The 19,586-nt window shown below is 39.1% G+C and overlaps 2 protein-coding genes across 12 annotated transcripts in view; one reads left to right on the forward strand and one right to left on the reverse strand.

Moving 5' to 3' along the window:
* ESD (esterase D) overlaps positions 1-11,171 on the forward strand; it is a 52,273-nt gene extending 41,102 nt beyond the window's left edge. For 5 of the 6 annotated variants that reach the window (XM_027649012.1, XM_027649027.1, XM_027649060.1 and 2 more), the window contains 8 exons: positions 844-919; positions 1,644-1,732; positions 3,365-3,463; positions 6,152-6,276; positions 7,268-7,387; positions 7,932-8,030; positions 9,716-9,883; positions 10,939-11,171. In XM_027649012.1, the coding sequence (XP_027504813.1) occupies positions 844-919; positions 1,644-1,732; positions 3,365-3,463; positions 6,152-6,276; positions 7,268-7,387; positions 7,932-8,030; positions 9,716-9,883; positions 10,939-11,019 (857 nt within the window). In that variant the 3' untranslated portion in view covers positions 11,020-11,171. Of the gene's footprint in view, positions 1-560; positions 580-843; positions 920-1,643; positions 1,733-3,364; positions 3,464-6,151; positions 6,277-7,267; positions 7,388-7,931; positions 8,031-9,715; positions 9,884-10,938 lie in introns of those variants that run through there. The other variant, XM_027649042.1, reaches the window with a different exon arrangement.
* A 1,896-nt stretch (positions 11,172-13,067) lies between these two features.
* Positions 13,068-19,586, reverse strand: part of LRCH1 (leucine rich repeats and calponin homology domain containing 1) — a 118,842-nt gene continuing 112,323 nt past the window's right edge. For 4 of the 6 annotated variants that reach the window (XR_003528600.1, XR_003528597.1, XR_003528598.1 and 1 more), the window contains one exon: positions 15,602-15,712. Coding sequence is in view for 2 of the 6 variants with exons in the window: in XM_027649000.1 (XP_027504801.1) it covers positions 15,599-15,712 (114 nt within the window). In the remaining 4 variants the exon portion in view is untranslated. Of the gene's footprint in view, positions 15,713-19,586 lie in introns of all 6 variants that reach the window. The other 2 variants (XM_027649000.1, XM_027648982.1) reach the window with 1 other exon arrangement.

Raw genomic sequence — 19,586 nt, forward strand, 5'->3', positions numbered from 1 at the left:
TGAGCAATGCTCTCAGGTACACGGTAGGATTCTTCGGGCTGTCCTGCTAAGAGTTGGACTCGATGATCCTAGTGGGCCCTTTCCAGCTCAGTGTATTCTGTGACCCTTTTGGTCTGTCCCCCTTTCAGCTGCCTGGTTGGCCTTACTGCCTGTGCAAGCTGACAGTGTCCACTTCTGTGTCAGCCTTCCCAAATTTCCTTAGCAAATTTGCTACTTTTGCACTACCAGCTATTCTAAAACTCCCATTACTCTTTCTTTGCTTGTATTTTTCATACTGCTTGCCATGGAAATAACCCTTCCACTTCTCTGTTTCTGCCATCCCACAGAATGTTAGAACATGGTAATTAATTTCCATCAAAGATGAGAACAGTCCTCAGTATTGTGGTAATTAGTGGCTGGATACTGCCACACACAGCAAGTGAAAGGTGGGACAGGTTTATCTCCTGTACAGTCACTGTGGAGGTAGCAGCCTGGCCCCATGTCACAGGCAGCTGCAGGTTAACCACAGCACGTGAGATTGCTTGTTGGGTAGCGGTGTTGGTGTTGGTAGACAAAGAGCAAGCCACAGTTACTGCAGAGGTAAAGGTGATTGAAGATGTGGGTCTATGGGAAATCAGGAAGGCTTTGCCTATCCTGCTCACAAGAGTTCAGTCTCCCCTGTCCCTTTTCTGTGGGTAAATAAAAAGTTAATGAAAGATCAGAAAGTGTTTTCAGGAGATTCTGAAAAACTATAAAACTGAACAAAGATATTTCAAGTTGTACTCAACTCTTCTTTTCTCAAAACTCACTGTAAGTCCAGGAATGTTTTATTTTCAAATTTAACTTGCTCCTCTCTTTTTGCAGTTAAAATCATGGCTCTGAAACAAGTTTCCAGCAACAAATGCTTTGAGGGTTTCCAGAAGGTGTTTGAACATGACAGGTAAACACCACTAAAGCAGCCTAGATGTTTAGCATGGGGCTGAACATATACTGTCATTGCTGTCAGTGTTTTCAGTCTGCAGGAAAATAGCATGTTCTCACTAATATCCATATTTCTGTAAGAAATAATGTCTTCTGCTGCTTTGGCTGTGTTCTAGTATTTCTGCGTTAATGTTTAACATAATCTAGTGTACTTAGTGCTGCAGATCTGAGATAGGAAGCCACTATTTTTGCCTTTGAAAATGAAGCTCCATCACTTTGGGTTGTCTTATTTGCGGCACAGAGAATCACTGTGGGTGCAAAGTTCCATTCACTCTACTAGATATTTCACTTCTATGCACTCAGGAAAAGAGCAGACAGATGCAGTAGATAGTTCTTCAGTAAAAATTACTTTGCAATTTAATAGCCACAGCTCAAGTTAAATATTACTTGAGTTCAGAATTCAGTTTTCAAACTGTTCCCAGTTAGCAGCACTGCGAAAATGTGGCTTATTTGTAAGCCTCTGTTGTAAGGATATTCAGAACAAGGTAGGAAAGTCAGCTGTTGCCAATTTGAGTCTAAGGCTGAGTTTAAAAATGGCTTTTCACTTCATTTACCTTAGCTGTTACAATTCACTGACAAAATCTCTCTTTGAATTAAATGCATTGAGTTACCTTTCTTTTTTTAATGATAGTGATCTTCTTATTCAAGTAGTGGTGATAACAAGGAGTCTTTTATTAATACAGTGCAGAGCTAAAATGCAAAATGAAATTTGGAATCTACTTGCCTCCAAAAGCAGAAACTGGAAAGTGTCCTGTGCTGTATTGGCTCTCAGGTAAGTAATGTGAATTTCAGTAATTTAAAAAAGATAATCTTAAACATGTTCAAGCTACTGAGCTACGGTTACTGAAAACCTAATGTAGAGGTACTAAAGTGGGAGCTCTTGAACTCTACAAAAGATCATCTTCTGGAAGAAGCATTTACTTTGAGTGTACTGGGATAGATTAGGATGCAGCCAGCCTTGGGGGTAGCCTACCAGTTCTAAATGCTCAGTGTTCAAAATATTCTGCCCTTGTGTTCTAAAATGTTCATACTTTTTGTTCCAAAACTTATACATTTAAAGGTTCTCCTGAAAGGCCTTCCCACTGGGGCACCTCCTGCTTCTGTTTTTTTATGGCAGACTGCCTCAGCTAACAGAGGATCAGAAAGGGCCAGGGGCTGAACAAGGTTGTGCAAGAGCAGTGAAGTTGTCCATCCACAGCATCGTTTCTTTGTCTCTCCAGCTCCTGCAGCTTCCTATCCAGCTGCTGTCTTGCTGGGTGTAAGCAAGCTGGGATGAGTCTGCGTGTACAGACATGTGCTCCCAGTTATCCTGGCTTTGTTTCTCCATCCTATTTCTGCCATCTCCCATAGAGCTGGATCTTGCACCAAAACTGCATAAATAGTGTTAAGGCATTGTTTATTGCATAAATAATGTTAAGGCTTTCAAAATGGACATATTTATGTTCGTGAAGGCTCTTGGATAAATTAATTAAATCGTTGTGTTTTTTTCCTGTTATTCAAGATGAAAAGCAGAAACTCTGTTCTGTAATTTTAGGAGTTGCTTTATTGAGACTTCTGTTTAAAAAGTGGGAGACTTGACTATTAGTGTGAATAATATGCTCCTTGTATGTATTCATTACACAAAATAGCTAGTAGGTCGGATTTGGAGAATGACAGCAGACTACGTAAAAATGTTTATCCTTAATGTTAGAAACATCAGAATTATCTGAAGAGCTCTGAGCCATGCAGCACATTTATTTTTTGAATGTAAACCATGCTGTCTTGGCTATATCCATCAAATGAGGTTATTTGCAACTTGTCCTCACAGAAAACAAGAATCATCAAGCCCTCTCAAATTGCACAATGAAGAAAAATTAAAATATTGGTGTGGAGTATTATTTATTTGTAATTGGACTTAATTTGGGCCTGCTGCAGTACAGAAGGCATGGATTGCTGTGGGTTTGAAGCAAAGTGCTTACAGGCCCTTATACTGCCTAAAGTATGTGAACTTTGTCAGACCACACGTGTAATTCTGTGATGCAAACAGGTGAGATGGCAGTAGACAGAAAAATGTAGTTACAGGGTTAGGTGTCAAAAGTAAAGGATGTCAACCTTAGCAACAGTGTCTGTGGTTAATAGATTTAAATTCATGGTACTTGAGGGCACTATAAGCTATATGAGTAGGGACTCAAGGGGATACAGAGTACACACTGACCTGGTTTTGATCACGTTAGTGTTACTAGACCTTACATGCAACTGTGTCTGTTCCTGTGGGTCGTTAAGTATTGTTGAACCTAGTGAAAAGACTTTCTCATGTTTATGGAGATAGGAACCCCTTGTTTTTCAAAACCTTTTCTGTCAAGAAGGGTTTTGAAACTGGTGTATTGTGAATGATGGTTAACCAATGATATTTTTATTTCTCTAGGGTTAACTTGCACAGAACAGAATTTTATAACAAAAGCTGGTTTTCAACAAGCTGCAGCTGAACACGGTCTTATTGTGGTTGCACCAGACACAAGCCCACGTAAGTTCTAGCAAGAGACATGAGTCGTTACACTGAAGGGCACTGTCTCTGTCCTTGGCTAATGGAGTGCTGCAGTTTGCTACAAAGTGTGTTGCCCACCCAAGTGAGAATATGACCTCACCTTCTGTATCTTGAATTGTTCGCTAGATCATATTGTGTATGTACTTAATAATGTGGTAGTGAGGGTTCGACATTTGAAACTCTCTTGCTGTTGTGACACTAAAACTAGAACAAAGGGGCCATTGAAGTCAGCACGAATGAGGAGAGGAAAGAAAAGTGAAACAAGAAACATGTGTTATTAGAATCCTTGCTGACACTTTGTGACCTGCTGAGACTCTGTAAAACCTGCAGAACTGTGTTGTGACACAAAGCTGCAATGCTTGCTCTTTATTGTATTTTGTTTCCTAAAGCCAGTTAAACACATGTCTGTAGAGGATTCCAGTACTTGGAAAAGCAAACCAGAAAACCTTCCCCCCCTGCCACTATGATAGACTACTGATGAACGGAGTTTTTAAATGTTGTGCTGTTATTTGTATAAGACTGAGTATGGGAAACCTGAAAATCGTGGATCAGCACTTATTGGAAATAGAGTCATTTGGGGATTCAGTATTTTATGTTTCGTATTTGCTGGATTCTGCTAAACTCTCAGGGGTGCTATATACAAAGGTGGCAGTCTTCCACTGTTTCCCAAGCTTTAATGGGTCAGATCTGAATAGAGGCAATATTGAAATGATGTGATATTCTGTCCATAAAATATTTTTCACGTTGAAGTTTTGAAGTTGTGTCAGGTCACAGAACATAAATACATGTTTCTAGTGAAGAAGAGAGACAGAAGAGCAAAACTTGTGTATGAATGAACTTTACACTTCATTGTTGCTATTTGCTGCAGGCTAGAGATGGGCAGCTAACCTTTGCCTTATTGACATTGAGTGATTATACTGGAACTTGTTTTTGATGTTGTTTGTGTAAGTTGTCTCCATCAATGTGTAACTGCATTTGCATATTCATTGCTGTGTCCGGTTTTTTTAATCCCTTTTGGCAGCTTCTCTTGTGCCTTAAAGTCCAATAACTCATAAGGATTGCTTCACTATTTGGATGAAAGTCAGTATGTGTTTCATATTATACTCTTAAATTTTAGCTCAGAGACTCCCAAATGTTCTTAAGTCTCTTTGAGCTGTCTGGAGAAACAAGTGAAGAGCAATTAAAATATAATCATTAGTTAAGAGATCTGAGCACGTGCAGTGAAAATGCTTACATATGCCTTTTAACTGTGTAGTTATGACTAAATGAGAATTATCTTCCAGGAGCTAGGAAATGTACCTGGTGGGTAAAAAGACTGCATGAAATCATTAAATACCTGTCATTACAGACCCTCTGTCAGGCCTTGGTAGACTTTACTTTTCCTTCTTCTAAGGGATTTGCTTTTCCAGGCAGGTGCACTGAGCAGTATTATGCAGATTTCTTTTCAAATTTCTGGTTTTTCAAGGCTTCATGAAAGTTTCTTTTACCATAATGAGCATTGCCTTCATTGCCTGGCAGGACTTGCTGAGTTTTTGTCTGTCTCTGAGGTACCGAAGATAGACTTTCTATATCCAACATGTTGTGTAAGTGCCCTGAGTCCCTGGGGCTGTTGGACTGTTAGGTTATGAAATCACTCAGTGTTCAAGGGCATGTCAGTCTGGAGCAGAGTCAGCTTTGAATCCTTGTGCAAATCTGATTTCACACTGTGACAGGGTGGCAGGTATCTTTACACAAATTATGAGGCACTGTCAAATTACACATGGGTTTGCAGTGTAATCTGACAGTGGTAAAAACCCATGTAATTTTGGATTGCAGAAACTAGGAACATTTTGGAGAAAGAGAGGCCATTATTTTCCTACCACATATACCTTGAAATATTACATTCTGTTCTGCAAACCAGGCTGGTAAATCATAGACTAATCAAAGGGAGGACTGGATGGGATGTATTACTTTCAAGGACACATCTGCAAATTTAGTTTGAAAGCATAGCCTTGGAAAAGAGGTTACAACCCTGCAGTTATTCAAAGAAGAAGCTACTTAAGTTTCATGGAGAGATATAGGTGGAAGCAATGAAATTAATTGCAGAAAAGGTAGAGGTATAGACTTAAGAAATTACAGGAACAGTAAGTGTTATTATTCTCTAGAATCTTAGAAAGGAAGGTTAGCAGACATTATTTGAAGCACATAAATTGGCCTAGACACACCAGTTGGTGATACGTGTTCTGGGGGAAAGGAAATTTTCTTCAGTTTCGGTTTCTCACGTAGTTTCTTGTACTTGATAGGATGAGGCCTAGAGACTGAAATAAGCTGATAGGGCCAATTAACAAATAACAACTTTTGATTAAGTCCCTAGGTAAATTGGACAAAGCTTTACAGAAGTAATTTAGGAGAGGTCTGTATGTCATATTTAGTTATGAAGAGATACTGAAACTATTTAGAAGTTTCATATATATGCAGGTATTATGTAAGTGACATTTTGAAAGTGTTATTGAAATAACCATTGAAAACATTGTACTAATGAGTGAAAATCTGAATTGTTTTATATTTGGAGGGGTAGAGATATGATGATTGGGAAACTTGAGTCCCAAGTCTCTGATTTGTATGACAGGTTCTCCAATTCTGAACATGTAGTAAAGACAGTAACTGTAGAAAGAATTTTCATTCTAGGTGGCTGCAATGTTGAAGGAGAAGATGAAAGCTGGGATTTTGGCACTGGTGCTGGTTTTTATGTGGATGCCACTGAAGATCCTTGGAAAACAAACTATAGGATGTATTCCTACATAAAAGATGAGGTAACTTTGCTCCTGTTGATGCTGGGTAAGGTAAAGGGGTATGGTTCAGTCATACTCTTTGTTCTTAGCACCAAAGTTTGCTTAAGGTGATTTTGATGGCCTGTGGATGGTTTGTCATTTTCTTGCTTTTCTCTGTTATAAAAAGAATGTATTATTTCTTTTTGAATCCCTGATTGTTTCAGTGATTGGATTTATCCAGCTGTTAGGCCTTTCCCCACCAAACAGATATTGTCACAGAACTGAGAAGAGAGAGAACCACAGCACAGAGACGATAACATCTGGCAGGGCTTGAGCAGGAACTCCTTGAGTCTGCTTTCCTGCTGGAGATGCCACAGGGTTGGCCTGTGCTTCTGATCTTAGTTCGTTACCTGTGCATTCTCTGCTCCTGTAAAATCTCTGCTCTGCTGCTTGTGAAACAACTCACTGCATTTCACTGCACCAGTACTTCAGTTGTATTGCCTGTTCACACTGGTTTTGCTGTCAATGGGGAGGTGATTCTTTAACTGGGTGTAAAAGGAGATCCTTGAGGTATATATTAGAAAGATGAGTGTCCAGTTTACTCTTACATGTTTTGTGTGGTCTGCAATAAAACCAGAGTTAATGGGAATATGGGGAAAAAATAGTATCCCAAGAAAAATTTGCCATTCTGGTCACTTATAGGAGCACATGCATATTTATGTCTCTATCAAGAAATTTCTCTTAGGAAATTCCCACATCTTGTATTACAAGATTATGATAGATTTCTCTAGAGATAGTTTGAGTTACTTATTATTTATTGCATTGTCTCCTTTTGATTTTACAGTCGTGTTCAGGTTGCTTTCAGGCCATGATCACAGATGTCAGGCTGGAACACAGATGTACCTTTGGTTTCAGTGGCTTCATGGCATTAAAATGTGTTAGTTAATTGGTTAGTTAATTCGTTGTTTGATTTTTTTCTTAAACACACTCAAGTTGCTTTAACGTTTTTATTACACTGTTGTTTCCTTTGCAGCTGCCTAAACTAATAAATGCCAATTTTCCAACTGACTCTGAACGGATGTCTATTTTTGGCCATTCCATGGGAGGTCATGGAGCTCTTATTCTTGCTCTGAAGAATCCTGGAAAGTACAAAGTAAGATACAGTATAGGTTATATAAGGTATACTAATGCTTATAGAGACTTCCCCGGAGAAGAGGAGGCTCAGGGAAGACCTCATCACTCTCTACAACTCCCTGAAAGGAGGTTGTAGCCAGGTGGAGGTTGGTCTCTTCTCCCAGGCAGCTATCAGTAAGACAAGAGAGCATGGTCTTAAGCCCTGCTAGGGGAGGTTTAGGTTGGATATTAGGAAAAAATTCTTTATAGAGAGGGTAATCAGGCATTGGAATGGGCTGCCCAGGGAAGTGGTGGATTCTCCGTCCCTGGAGGTTTTTAAGATGAGACTGGATGTGGCACTTAGTGCCATGGTCTAGTAACCATGGTGGTAGTGGATCAAGGGTTGAACTTGATGATCTTGGAGGTCCCTTCTAACCTGGCTGATTCTGTGATTCTATGATTCTGTAGATGTGGAAGAAGAAAACATAATTCTGAGTTCTGTTACAGCATTAAATGTATCAACAGTTTCAGTTTCAGGAGTTCATTGTTAAATAGTATTTTTTTCATGCTTTCTTTCTGAGCAGTCTGTATCAGCATTTGCTCCTATCTGCAACCCAATTCAGTGTCAGTGGGGGAAGAAAGCCTTTGGTGGATATCTGGGACCAGATACAAGCAAATGGGAGGTATGTGTTGCAACCACAGTTCTTTAATAACACATGAACGAGTGATCTGTAAATATATTACAGCAGGAGTCTGAAATGAAACTCTGGGGTTCCCCTGAGCTGGTGCTGTTGTTTTGCTACACCCCTAAGCATGGAAAAGCATTGTTTGTTTTTGGTGGGTATGACTTGCTGTTGCCTGATGGTGCTTATAAAAATGTAATGAGATAGAGGTCTCTCATCAAATTGACTACATTTCTTTCTGGTTTATAAAAATTAAAAATCTGTGCTAAGAAGAATTGTGAGCAGTTGATTTATGAGCAGTTGATTTTTGTAGTAGCCTGAAAAGAGCCTGCTGCAAACTGTTCAGAGACTGATGAGCCTCATGGCATCTTCAGGGGCAGCCTGTGGGAGGCAGCTGGAAGAGGAACCCATTGGATACTTGGAAATTCATATCCTGTAGAACAGGATTAAACTAGACAAAGTTAGGGTTTAGCTCCCAGGCCTTAATTTTGAGATGTAAGTAGTCATATATGAATGGCTGAGATACAAAAATGTTTATCTGCATGCTGCTGCATTATTTGGGCAGCTGTTCAGTGTTCTTAATCTCAATTTAAACAATTACACTGTATTTCTAGAACTAAGCTGAAGGGATCATCATGACCGGGTACTCAGATTTCCTTGTAAATAAGCACAAGCTGCAGTTAAATCCCTTGGAAATTTGATTAAAGTACCTGCTAGGAAGACATCCAGATCTGATTAAAACAGTACAGAAAAGGAGAGTGCTAGCTGCTTTTATAATTGCTAATAGAGTAGCTTGTATACTTAGAAATCACCAGTTAGACTTGATTAGACTTAATGTATTTGTTGTGAAACAAAACAAAACAGAACAATCCCCAAAACAAAACCTGTTTTTTGTCCCCTTAACTTGCTTTATTCTTCTGTAAACCCAGTCCACTAGATCAACAGCAGTCATCAGGAACAGACTTAGACCCGCCATTGGCACAGATATAGAACCTCTGATTTCTGTATTTTGGCTTAAGATTGCCACAGGATCATTTTATACCATGGCCACAATGCTTGGTTGAGCCCAAGCTCCCATTTCCATTGTAGTGTCATTTTTGGATCTAAAGGTATCCTGGAAGGATGGCTCTGATGCCTTGGTGCAGGACTTCGGCTTTGCTGTTTGTTGGTGACCAGTCTTCTCCACAGCCTGAAACACTTTGCTGTCTTTTTAAAGGAATTTTTTATTTTGAGCATGTACCAAGCAGAGGACCCCACAGGAAACATGTTCCCCATGCACAATTACATTTTGATACATGTATGTTTAGAGCCTTTAAGTTATGATGTGTGCTGCCAAAGTAATTACATCAAGATACCAAGTTTCTTTAGTGGGATCTAGTGTCTAAACAAGGGTGTGAATCAGTACTGATTATACTGCTGTTTTCTGATTCTCCTGGGCTGGATTCTGTTCGGTCAAACTGCCAACTTGGAAATTAGGTAGGTCATACAATTTGCCCTTTTTAGACCATGGGTATTAATTTTCAATTGCTTGGAATTTCCATAGTTTTTTGCTCTTCCAAAGTGTAACTTGGTGTCCTGATCAGTGCTGCCCAGTACCCTCTCTGTGCCATTCTTTTCTTGAAGTCAGCAAAGTGGATCCAGCCGCACATGTGTAACTGGATGTTGCTTCTCATTTATTTTTGCAGGTATATGATGCTACACAGCTTGTGAAGGCCTACTCAGGCCCTCGCCTTGACATCTTGATCGATCAGGGCAAAGATGACCAGTTCCTATCTGCAGGCCAGTTACTGCCTGATAACTTCATCGCTGCCTGCACAGAGCAAAAAATCCCAGTAGTCTTCAGACTGCAGCAGGCAAGTTGCTTCTGCAGCCCTTGATTGTTGGGTTCTTGCTTTGTGATTTTTGGATCTATGCAGCAGGCAGTGAAGAGAGTATCTTGTTAACGGGACATGCTCTCACTCTTGTCACTGGCCAAGCGAGGAAGAGGGTGGGAAGTGACACTTTCTGTTGTATCGGCCATCGAGGGATGCAGTCTCCACCTGATTCAGCTGCACTTCACCACTAGGTGCCGTCACAATTCCACTTTGTCCAGGCCGATCCCTTGCTGGTGGCTCGAGTTGTCAGTGCTTGGCTGAAGACACAGCATTAGTCATTTTTACTAAGTATCACAGTCACTGTACAAGCAAAGTGACAGATGGCCTTTTGCTGGATCTCTTCTCTGTGCTGTGGGTATTGTGCTCAACATAAAATTTCATGATGATTTAGTTTGCATGTGTCTGTGTAAATCAGGAAGGGAGTGGAACTGCTTAAAATCTTAGAATCACTTAAGGACCTGGGTGGAAGGATTGCTTTTTCCTATAGTGCAGTGACCCAAAACAACACTGTCCCGAGAGCAATGGAGTCTTTGTAAGCCACTGACAACTGCCAGCCAGACCCAGCGAGGGGCCCAGATCTGGAGAGTGAGGGATTGTCCTCTCTGATTTATCATAAACCCTGTACCTAGAGTTAGTCCTGATGAAGGGGAGTGGTTCAGAGGTTGACATCATTTTAGCAGTATGGATGGAGAGGCAATTCAGACCCAGGCTGTGTTATCCATATGCCCTATGTTTTACCAGTAGGACAGTGGGAACTGTTCTCTCCGATTGCATCTCAGACTGGAGCTGATACCCCTCTCTAGCTTAGTGGCCCAGATTTGGGCAGGTTAAGGTACTTTCTGCTTGTTTAGCTTTCTAGTGTTCATATATACCTAACCTGTTAGATATTCTTTACCGTTTTTAGATATAATCCAGGTATTTCTTAAAATGGATCAAACCGGGAGAGTCATTACCTTTCCTATAAAAGAGCTTAGCATGATTTCTTTATTACAAACCTTATGTTGTTTGCTGATTTCTTTGTTGTTCTTTTCTAGGGTTATGATCACAGCTATTTTTTCATTGCTACATTTATTAATGATCACATCAAACACCATGCAAAACACCTCAATGCCTGAACCACTTGGATGTGAGTGTTGCCTGTCCAACATGAATCAAGGGATAGAGATGAATTAAACAAAAATCATTTGCTGAAGTAACGTTTGTAAAATAGAACTCTGAACTCTTCTGATTGTACTGCTAAGAAAAATAAAAGTCCCCCTTAATCTGATGTGTGTGCTTTAGAGTAAGTATTTGGAATGTTTCTCCATGCTTGGAAAACTCTCTGAACACCATGAAGGTGCATGCTGCATTCTGGGTAAAAATGTAATTCAGCAGATGAATCAGTTTCAGGCTATGAGTGTGGGTATGGAGGTGGGACCTCAAGACAGTTTCTGGTGCAACTGTGCAGAGACAGAGTGTCCCTTCAGCTAATTAATTACTGGGGTTCACCTCATCCCTTAATGGTGAAGGAAGTCATTAGTGGCACAACTAATCAAGCTACTTAATTAATCTGAAGTGGTAGGAGTATTTTTCCTTGGCCTGTCTGAATATATTCCAAGGACAAAGTCTGGTGGAGAATACAGACAGCTTTCTGTGCACAGTGGTTTACTGTCCTGTGCATTACGACATCAAACAGATGATCTGGAGTATTTAATGGATGATACTTAAAAGAAAAGACCTCTTATAAACCACGTGAAGGAAGCAGTCTGTAGTAAAGGAGGGTTATTTTCTCCATTCCTTTGATTATTGCTGAGTGGGAAAGGCTTATGCTGTGTTCCTTAGATTTAACAGGACTGACAGGGAACTACTAAATAGATCTGAAAAAAGCAATTCCTGTCTAGATGATCTCATATGTCATTGTTGAAAGTGTGTTTGCCTATTGTACAAAAAATGGCAGAATGTAGGCCTGACAGTTGTAGATCTAAAATAGTTCCCAGTGGTATAATCCTGCCAGCTACCTTGGACAAGAACACAGATTGTTCCAGTGAGCTGTTTAGCATATGTTCAAGTAATCACTTGTAAACTCTGCTTTCTCATAGTTCAGTAGGACCTGAATCATTGCTCAAACCTTGACTCACTTTTGCCAGAGGAAATAGTAGGATAGATGTAGGATCAGCTGCCTTTTTTAAGCAGTGCTGAATGCTCTTCTGTGTCTCTGGCCTCTTCTAGATTCTGGGCTACAGGGAGTCCGATGCAGGGAACTTACATTTCTCTGCTGGTGACAGGCTTAAATTATGTAATGACTTTTATCAATGTTGCATCTACTTATTTGCGAGGTGAGCTCTGAAGGCTAGGAATATTCAAGTGTATGCATTGCAGGAATTCTCCAAAAGGAGATTATTGCAGAAAGATTCTCTCCTTCCCAAATCCACTACCGAATATGAAAAAATACAACCGTGAAGTCACCTGGTTAAGGTAAAGATACTTCATTAGAGAAATGAGAATCCAGCACAATCTGTACTTGGGAGACTTCAGAAACCTGCATGGGAAAGAGAAGGCTGTATGTGTGTTCCACCTACTAGCAGCATTACCTACTACTTGTTTCTGCAGACAGAGGCAGCACAAAGCAGCTCAGCACAGCCCTGGTCCACTGGGTTATCTCCAGGTCTGAAGGTGTTACTGCATTATTGCTCAGAGTCAGTAGAATAAAGGAATTAGCCAGATAAAATTAGCCAGAATAAACCCAGATTTTGTTTGCTAAAGCATAAATCTGCAGAATAATCTCTACATTTCAGGAGGAGGGGAAGGAGGAGAAAAAACTGCCCTGTGCAGAGAAGTAGAAGCAGTAAAATGAACAACTCTAATACATCAATGTGAGCAGAACAAACTGAAGGAGGAGTCTCCCTGAGCCCACCCAGCCCTGGAAGCAGAGGGCAGATAATTCACTGTCACTAAAGGACTGGCAGGAGACCTTAACAACAGGAGCAGCAAAGCTGCAGGAACCACATCTGCAGTTACATAACAGTTACCAGCTGGAACCTATTCCTAGTTTAGCTGCAAAATTCCTTTATTTGCATAAACATCATCACCTTTTCCATCCCCAAACCCATCATTCCCAATGGTAAGCTCTCCAAATACCATCTCTCACAAGAAACCATCAATCACAGGGATAGTCATTAAAGGCTTTCTGCAAATAATATAGTTTAATTGTAACTACAGTAAAGATTTTCTATATACATTATGTTCACTGCGTAGGATATTACAGATTTGCCATGCATGTTTTATTGCACATATAAATATTGTACAAAGGTTCATGAAGATTCTCTTTTTAGCCATACAGGTTAAGACTGCATAAAAAAAGCTGTATTACAAAATATTTAGAGCTATTTATTTACAGCCAACTTCAAGCAAATACTGAAAGACACTATCAGAAGAAAACCAAATTTTAATTATGAAAAAACAAGATTTGTCAAAATAATAATTACAAAGCTTCATGTTGACATATATACATTGTAAAAAAATACTCAGGAAACCTGCATTTTATTCCTCAAGCTGCAGAAATCAATATTCCTATTTTTATACTCCATCCTCGAATGCTTTTAAAATTTGATAAACTCTGACTTGAAAATTTAATTTTCTTTACATTGCTTTAGCTTTTGACAAAACAGATATTTGTGCAGCTCTGTAAAATATTAAAATACATTTTTATTTAGTGTTAAAGTGCACAGTACATTTTAAAGGAAACAATAAGTTAGCTGCCAATCAAAATTACAATTTAAGTCAATGTTCCCTCTATAAAATTAATGCTTTTGCTTTGGTTGAAGTAACTGGATATGCCATGCATGCTGGATGTCTCATTGTCTGCGAGCCCACTTTCCTCCTCCTAACACATTGCTGTCACCACACACCAGCATGGCAGCAATTTGTGGTATCAAAGCACGTGGTCTGCATTCAAACATCATGTGAGCCATTAAAAATCTGCCATTGGAACAGTGGAGGGTTTGAATGCAGTGTTTGTGAACGGGCATGAAACTGCCAGGATATGTGGTAGTGACAAGTGTGTATCATTCTTCACAAAAGTCTTTACGTGATAGTTCTCCCCACATGCTCTTGCTTAAATGCTTAATCCCTCCCACCACATTGCCTCTTTTTTTGCCACTCTGCGTTTCCAACTACCTGCTTGTGTGCCCCCCACCAGCTCGCCTTTCACCACGTGCAGCTTCCCCACCCTGCTTGCCCAAGTCCCATCACTGGCCTCTCGTATTAAAGAAAAATGGATGTTCCAGATACTGTGAGAATCGCTGTGCTGGATCTTTTTGATCTAAAATGCGTGATGTCTTAGTAATAAATTATGCTTTTAAAAATCTCTTCAAAAAACATAAAGTGGTGAAAAGGAGAAGAATCTTCCTTATTTCCTATTGCTGATGTGGGATTAGAGGTCTGATCCTGCAAACATGCACTACAGAACATTGTGCTTAATTCTGCAGAGACTCTTAAGGAGAAGCACTGTACCCAGCAGCGGGTTAGATCTGGAAGATCCCATCTTTGAGACTGCCTTCGGCAATTTTAGTCATTTTATCTCCTCTTGAAGGAATCACTGAAGAAAACAAATTAATTTTTTGGCTACCTGGTAAATCTTGTTAATGGTCTCGTGCTACTTTTTTGTATTCGTTCTGTAGTGCTGTAGTGTTTAAAAGAAATTGAGTTACAGTGCAAAATTATATTTCAAGACACATGATCCTAATGCACATCATTCATTTTGTTGTGGCAAAAGTTAAATGTCTTGTGCATAGTAAAATAAGCAATCAAAAATATTTGTTCACATTTATTGTTCAAGTTTACATATTTCCTTTTTTTGTTTGTTTGCTTTTAAACATCTATATACAAATAAAATGGGTGTGCTCTCAGTTTCAGCCGATTTAGTGGAGTGAGGGGAGAAGTGCTACTGGAATGTAGGAAACTCAGTGGAATGCAGAATGGAATTTTTTACCAATGTTCCACAGATTCAAGAAATAAAGAATTCCATTCCAGCTAGTTGTTCTTTTATTAAAAGCACCTATTGTTTGCTTTTTTTAATCTTACGTTAGAAAATACAATTTACGAAGATCTAGAGCTACTGCACACCAAGTAGAATAAAAAATAACTAAGTATTTATATTAAAATAAAGTGTTTAACCACAAAAAAAGCAGTAATAAAATACAGTTTCCTAATTTACATTCTGCATCCAAAGGATGAATAACAACTCACTAATAAATAATATTTATATAAATATTTTATGTCTGGATTTTTTTAAAAGGCAATAGCCTGACGCAACTGCAGAAAAACCTACCATGGTAGCAGTGTGATTTACTCTCCCTTCTCCCTCCCCCCAAATGATTACAGCGATTCTTAGTTTAATAATACGAAGGTATCTTGCTGCAAGACAGCTGTGTGCTCCACGCATTTTTAAGTGGCAGAGAGGTGGTTGTTTTAGTAAGTACTGTACAAAGTGACGTGTAAAAGCAGTGAAGCGCCAACTTCTTCTAGAAAATGTTTCTGTTTAGTTTCTGCTCTGTACGTTTGACACATACGTACAGTCTGAAACATGGTTTTAAAATCAAAACTGTAAGAATACTCTTGGAGTATTGGGGTTTTTTTCAATGCAGTTTGAACAGACGGGCAGTTTTTTGATTCTTTCATGGCACAGTGGAGCTGGTAACAGCAGAGAGAGTAGTTTCATGTGAATAAAGCTTGTTTCACTGTGGTTACATCTAGCAATGCTTGAACTGTTATGCTCACTTTTACCAAGCCCTTTTCTTCTAGGATGTGATGTGGTAGGCAGAGCTTTTCCTAGAAAAAAAAAAACAACAGAGGAGTAAAAATTAGGATACTCAATACGTACTGCAAACCCTTGCTTTACATGATCACATTTGGAAAACAAAGCCCAGCAAGCAGGAACCATTTCCTATTTTTAATTAAAAAGAACTTCCTATGATTTTGACAGAAAGTTTCTGATTTTGCTTTCATTACACCTATGAGTTAGTGAGAGATCTGCTATATTCTGGGCCTCAGAAACCAACCTGTTCTGTGGTCATTACAGCGTGTAAACACATTAACTAAGGCGAGGGACAGCAAGCACACATCGAACTTTCGCCTACAGCGCAAGATAACATAGCATTCGCCTTGTTACTACATGTGTGTGAGTCTGGGGACAGAAGGCAGGTTCTGTCAAAAAACATTCTACCACTGGGCTCTAGAGAGGTAGGGCTTGGTCTCAGGATATGCACCTTGAAAACTATGCACTAGTATTTACAGAAAAGCGTGTGCAATGTTGTGCATTCAATGGGCGAAGTGTTTCGTGTGTGCAATGTTGTGCATTCAATGGGCGAAGTGTTTAATTTCAAGTATTACCACTGTATTAGAAATATCCAGGAATCAACTTTAATCACCACAAGGACACAGCAATCATAGCCAGGATGAAACCTACTGGCTGTCCACAGAAGCTGTTATACCAGACGATAGTCAAGCAGTAAATACTGTATCTCCTACAGGGAACAATACACTCACCAGTGAATAATTAGAGAAAGCCTTGCTTAGAGAGGCAGCCTTGAGTCACAACTGGCCCTCTCTTTAAAAAGTTGTTTTTCTTAATGTAACTGGGTATTCTTGTTAATGAAATCAATGAAATTATGAAATCAGGCAGCAGGTTTATAATAAATAAATAAATGGAAAAGCTAGACTGCATCACATAAACCATAATCACAACCGTGACACTCATTCCCACAACATGAAAGCCAAAAGCATAAGTGGGATGACAAAATATACAGATAGATAAAACCCCAAACAACAGTGTTAAACACAAACACATGGAAACAGTGTCTGCTCAACTGCATGTCAGATTGCTTTAAGCTTGAAAAGCTTTAAGTTGAAACTTTAGGTTGAAAAACTTGAAAAAATCATCTACGTGCTCTAACCTTCTGCTCCTTTCCTACGTATCTACACATGACCAGCAGCAGATGTGGGATACTGATTTTTTGGAAAGAGACAGTTGTTTTGATATTCTCACTATTGAATATCTTAGCTATTCAATAAACTTTTAGCTTTTAAAATTACTGATGCATTTCAGATCCTATTTGAATTAATTGCTTGTCTTCTACTGAATATTATTCTTGCTTCTGTAATGTTAACTAAGGCTCCCTTATTTTATCTTTATACAATTCATGTCCTTTTCCCACACTTCCTCATACTGATTATTTGTTCAATTTAAATATCACTAATCTTTTCAACCTCTCTTCTCATTACACATTTTTTCAGCTCTAGTCCCTTCCCTGACTCCTAGGACCCTTAAAACTAAATATAATACTCGAAATGATTGAACTGGGATGCACAAGTACAATTCATACAGTTTGTACTATGTTATGCACCTATGATTAATAGTTTTTGTCTGCTTCCATTGTTGTCCAGTCCTTGCTCAGGGAAATTTTCTCCCAGAGGGCCACAGCTCCATCAAAAAAGTACCAGTATTAAACAACTGTTGCACTGCTTCTGATATTTATGACTTTCTTTCGTTAATGATTATTTCCTTTATCCACAACCAACATTCAGCTTGCTTAAATTTTTGGTGAAGTTCTTCACACCCCACTCCAGCCTCAATGGGAGAAAAAAACTTACCTATTAACTATGAAACCTAAAAACGAGAGAGAGTCAGACTTCATTCAAAATCACAGCATCTGATACTGGTAACTGTAATTTATCTATATTCTCTTTACATTTTACATTTACTACTTGTTTTAATATTTTATGTTTGAGAAGTTTTTTTATGACCCAAGAAACAACTTCAAACAGATAATCTTCAAGGAACTTAGCTGAGTAGGTCTGCAGGAGATGAACAACACACGTTTCCCCACAGGGAAGATGCTCTAACATTCTGGTGATCTGCTAATGCTGTGTTCCCACTTCAGTTGAGTTTGTGGATTCAGATTCACATTGACCAAACAGTTGTGGCAAATGCCTCCTGCTCCTGTCTGCCATCCCGTCACTCTCTGCTGCAGCTACTTGCCCAGGCAGCTCAAGGAACTACCCCCATCTTGCAGCCATTCCGGGGCATCACTCGCATTTCCATTTCAAACCTGCCCTAAATTACCTATTAAGTTAAGACACTGAGTTCTGCAGTTCATTCTTGTTTGTTCTTCTGACTGAAATATTGACCTGCAAGCTGTCAGAGATGGTTCTCCCCAACTTTTATTCCTCTGTAAAAAAGTACCTTTTCAAGAGAAATATATAAATATATTTTAGGATACAAACTCCTAAACTGATACCTGGTTAGCACTGGAGAACCTACAAGAGAAGGTAGAGACAGCGATATGAAATAGAAAGGGGGGAAAAAACCCTCCAAATATTTCTACTTCAGATGTGTGATTTCTCCTAGACATGTTGCCAATCTAATGTCTTGGGACACAGTTCATATAAAAATCTACAATGCTCTAACTTGGATAATTAAAAAAAAATCCTATTTGAGAATGCACATCAGACACCTGAAGTGAAATGTTATTCTTTCTACTCTCTTCTTTTCATTGACCTTGCACAGTCAGGTCTTGTTCCACAGATTTGGTGGCCCTCAGCATGCCAATATTTCATTAGTCTTCCATGCTAGAAAAAAGGCATTAAATAATAAAGCCTACTGAATCCAATATCTGAACATCGAGGGATTAGTATTGCAAGGCTGAAGGGTAGGGACTGAATCCAAAAATCTAGCCCTGAAACAACCTACCTTTCTAGATATTTATGCTTGAAAATATTATACTTTTTTCTGTTGAACCCAGGTTTGCTTAAAACACCACAGTTAAGGATGCTTGCCTTATAAAAAAATTCTAAGCTCACCATTTTTGTGTCACCTTCTAGCACTTAGAGAACCTTTCTGTCATGCCCTCTTGCTAGGAATTTTGCAGTTTGTTTATAAGCACATTTTCACTAAAAGCATAAAGGAATGCACGTACTTTTTCATATAAAACCTCCATGCAATAAGATTTTTCTTTTTTAAAAGACAATGCATTATCTAATTCTTTTAAATACAGAAATTTAGTTTGTATAAAGGAACCTCTCTCCCACTTCTGTATTTACAAGATACATACTCCCATTAGGAAAGCTGTTCTAGGGGCTCTATAAAAAAATAAGACTCTGTTCTAGGAGTGAGAAGTTTCCCAGCATGTAACATTTTATACTATACATCATTCTTCGCCAGTGCTTGCAACATATAATTGACAGCCTTCTCTTATGAAGCAGGTGGTACTTGGCTAATGTTTTGTAACTCTGCAGCCAAACATGTGGCTATGATGAACTTTCCAAACTTGACAATGAGACGGGACACCATCTTCTAAATACAACAAACTTTATCTTAACGTGTCACAAATCAATTCCCTTATCTAAGGAGTCTTTCTGCTGTGCCTTTTGCAACTGAACATGTCTATCTGTATTGGCCTTTTAAGCCGCCAGCGCGCTTGCAACAAACGTGGGTAGAGCCCTTCTCAAATCTTCGTTCACAAAGCCTAGTCATGACCTAAGCCCTAACCACTATCTTCAAAACTTTGTATATGGCTTTCATCAATCCTGCCTCACATACTTTTCAAATCAGTTTATGAATCATATATTTACTTCTCAGAATAAGAAAAATCGAATCCTGCCAAGGATGGAATCCAGAGCACACCAATAATAACTCAGCACAAGA

This window comes from Corapipo altera, unplaced genomic scaffold, assembly GCF_003945725.1.
Source record: "Corapipo altera isolate COAL_440 unplaced genomic scaffold, ASM394572v1 0, whole genome shotgun sequence".
Taxonomy (NCBI): domain Eukaryota; kingdom Metazoa; phylum Chordata; class Aves; order Passeriformes; family Pipridae; genus Corapipo; species Corapipo altera.